The sequence below is a fragment of the Bubalus bubalis genome, chromosome 3, assembly GCF_019923935.1.
Source record: "Bubalus bubalis isolate 160015118507 breed Murrah chromosome 3, NDDB_SH_1, whole genome shotgun sequence".
In the NCBI taxonomy this organism is placed as follows: domain Eukaryota; kingdom Metazoa; phylum Chordata; class Mammalia; order Artiodactyla; family Bovidae; genus Bubalus; species Bubalus bubalis.
Genome location: NC_059159.1, coordinates 85,480,998 through 85,482,718, shown reverse-complemented (window position 1 = coordinate 85,482,718; position 1,721 = coordinate 85,480,998). Strand labels below are relative to the sequence as shown.

At 42.1% G+C, this 1,721-nt stretch overlaps 1 protein-coding gene across 1 annotated transcript; it reads left to right on the top strand.

Annotated features, from left to right (window-relative positions):
* The first annotated feature begins 211 nt into the window (after nt 1-211).
* Nucleotides 212-1,228, top strand: LOC112583867 (interferon alpha-H-like). The gene has a single exon (XM_025281438.3). The coding sequence runs from the start codon at nt 527-529 to the stop codon at nt 1,211-1,213; it is 687 nt and encodes a 228-aa protein (XP_025137223.3). The 5' UTR covers nt 212-526; the 3' UTR covers nt 1,214-1,228.
* The last annotated feature ends 493 nt before the right edge of the window (nt 1,229-1,721 follow it).

The window sequence follows — 1,721 nt, the reverse complement described above, 5'->3', positions numbered from 1 at the left end:
AATAAAGAACTATTTTAAAGTTATTCAATGATTTGAGCAGCTTTGATGACATTTAAGTATGTCTATATCTTGGTATTATTAAAAGTATTTATGTAAATTTTATTTCAATAAGTAATTGAAATTGTACATACCTACTTATAAAAGTAAACATACGACATTAAAAGTCACTCTGAAAACTGAGTTTATAAAGAAAAAATAAAATTCAGCAGCTTTACATTTAAATTATAGATTAAAATTTTATGTAATTCTAAACTACACTGAATACAGAGTAAGATTTACACCTCCTTTTTTTATGAACAGAGAAAAGATATTCATAGAGTACATAAATACATACACAGTGTATCTGTGTTGTCAAAATTTCACAGTGCAGGGCAATTAAGAAAAAATATCTAAAAAGGCTCTGTGGGCAGAAGAAAGAAGGGCAACATGAAAAAAAAAATGATTGAGAAGTGCTGCCCTAACCCACTGGAGAGTGCAAATCAAAAAGCAAAAACAAAAGTAGAAAGTAAGAGGGAACTTTCAGAAAATGGAAACCATGGGCTCTTATTTAAGACACAGGCCTGACAGAAGGTCTTCAGAGAACCCAGAAAGCAGGTTCAGAGTCACCCACCGCCCCAGGCCACAAGCATCTGCAAGGTCCCCGATGGCCCTAGCCTGGTCCTTCCTCCTGGCCCTGCTGCTGCTCAGCTGCAACGCCATCTGCTCTCTGGGCTGCCACCTGCCTCACACCCACAGCCTGGCCAACAGGAGGGTCCTGACGCTCCTGCGACAACTGAGGAGGGTCTCCCCTTCCTCCTGCCTGCAGGACAGAAATGACTTCGCATTCCCCCAGGAGGCGCTGGGTGGCAGCCAGTTGCAGAAGGCTCAGGCCATCTCTGTGCTCCACGAGGTGACCCAGCACACCTTCCAGCTTTTCAGCACAGAGGGCTCGGCCGCCACGTGGGACCAGAGCCTCCTGGACAAGCTTCGCGCTGCACTGGATCAGCAGCTCACTGACCTGCAAGCCTGTCTGAGGCAGGAGGAGGGGCTGCGAGGGGCTCCCCTGCTCAAGGAGGACTCCAGCCTGGCTGTGAGGAAATACTTCCACAGACTCACTGTCTATCTGCAAGAGAAGAGACACAGCTCTTGTGCCTGGGAGGTTGTCAGAGCAGAAGTCATGAGAGCCTTCTCTGCCTCAACAAACTTGGAGGAGAGATTCAGGAGAAAGGACTGACACACACCTGGTTCAACACGGAAATGATTCTCATGGACCAACAGACCACACTTCCTCCTGCGCTGCCATGTCATTTCTGCTGTCATCCTGCACTGAACTGAATCAATTTGTAAAATGTTTTCTGGAATATTAAGCAACATCACGTTCTACTGTATAGGCACTGGTTCCTCACAGATACCGAAGCTCTTCTATCTACATATTTAACTACCTGGACATTTATTTATTTAATTTAGTATTTATTTAACTATTTATAAATATTTAAATTATTCTGTTGATAAAATATTATGTATGTGTACTTATGGGAAAATGTGTATTTTGTATTTAGTCAGTTTATGATTTTTCTTCCTCTATTAAATTCTTACTGTAAAAGACTTACTTTGTTTTTCATTAAAACAGAAACACCAAGCCTGAATGGCAGCTTGATTAAAAAATGCGTTTTACAATTCCTTGAGCCCTCTTTAGAGTAAAAATACTCTAGCTCTAGCTATGTTGTTTGTCGCTCTGAGGA

Bases quoted from the DNA above. Each gene is read 5' to 3' on its own strand.
- LOC112583867 (XM_025281438.3), top strand. From the start codon at position 527: ATGGAAACCATGGGCTCTTATTTAAGACACAGGCCTGACAGAAGGTCT.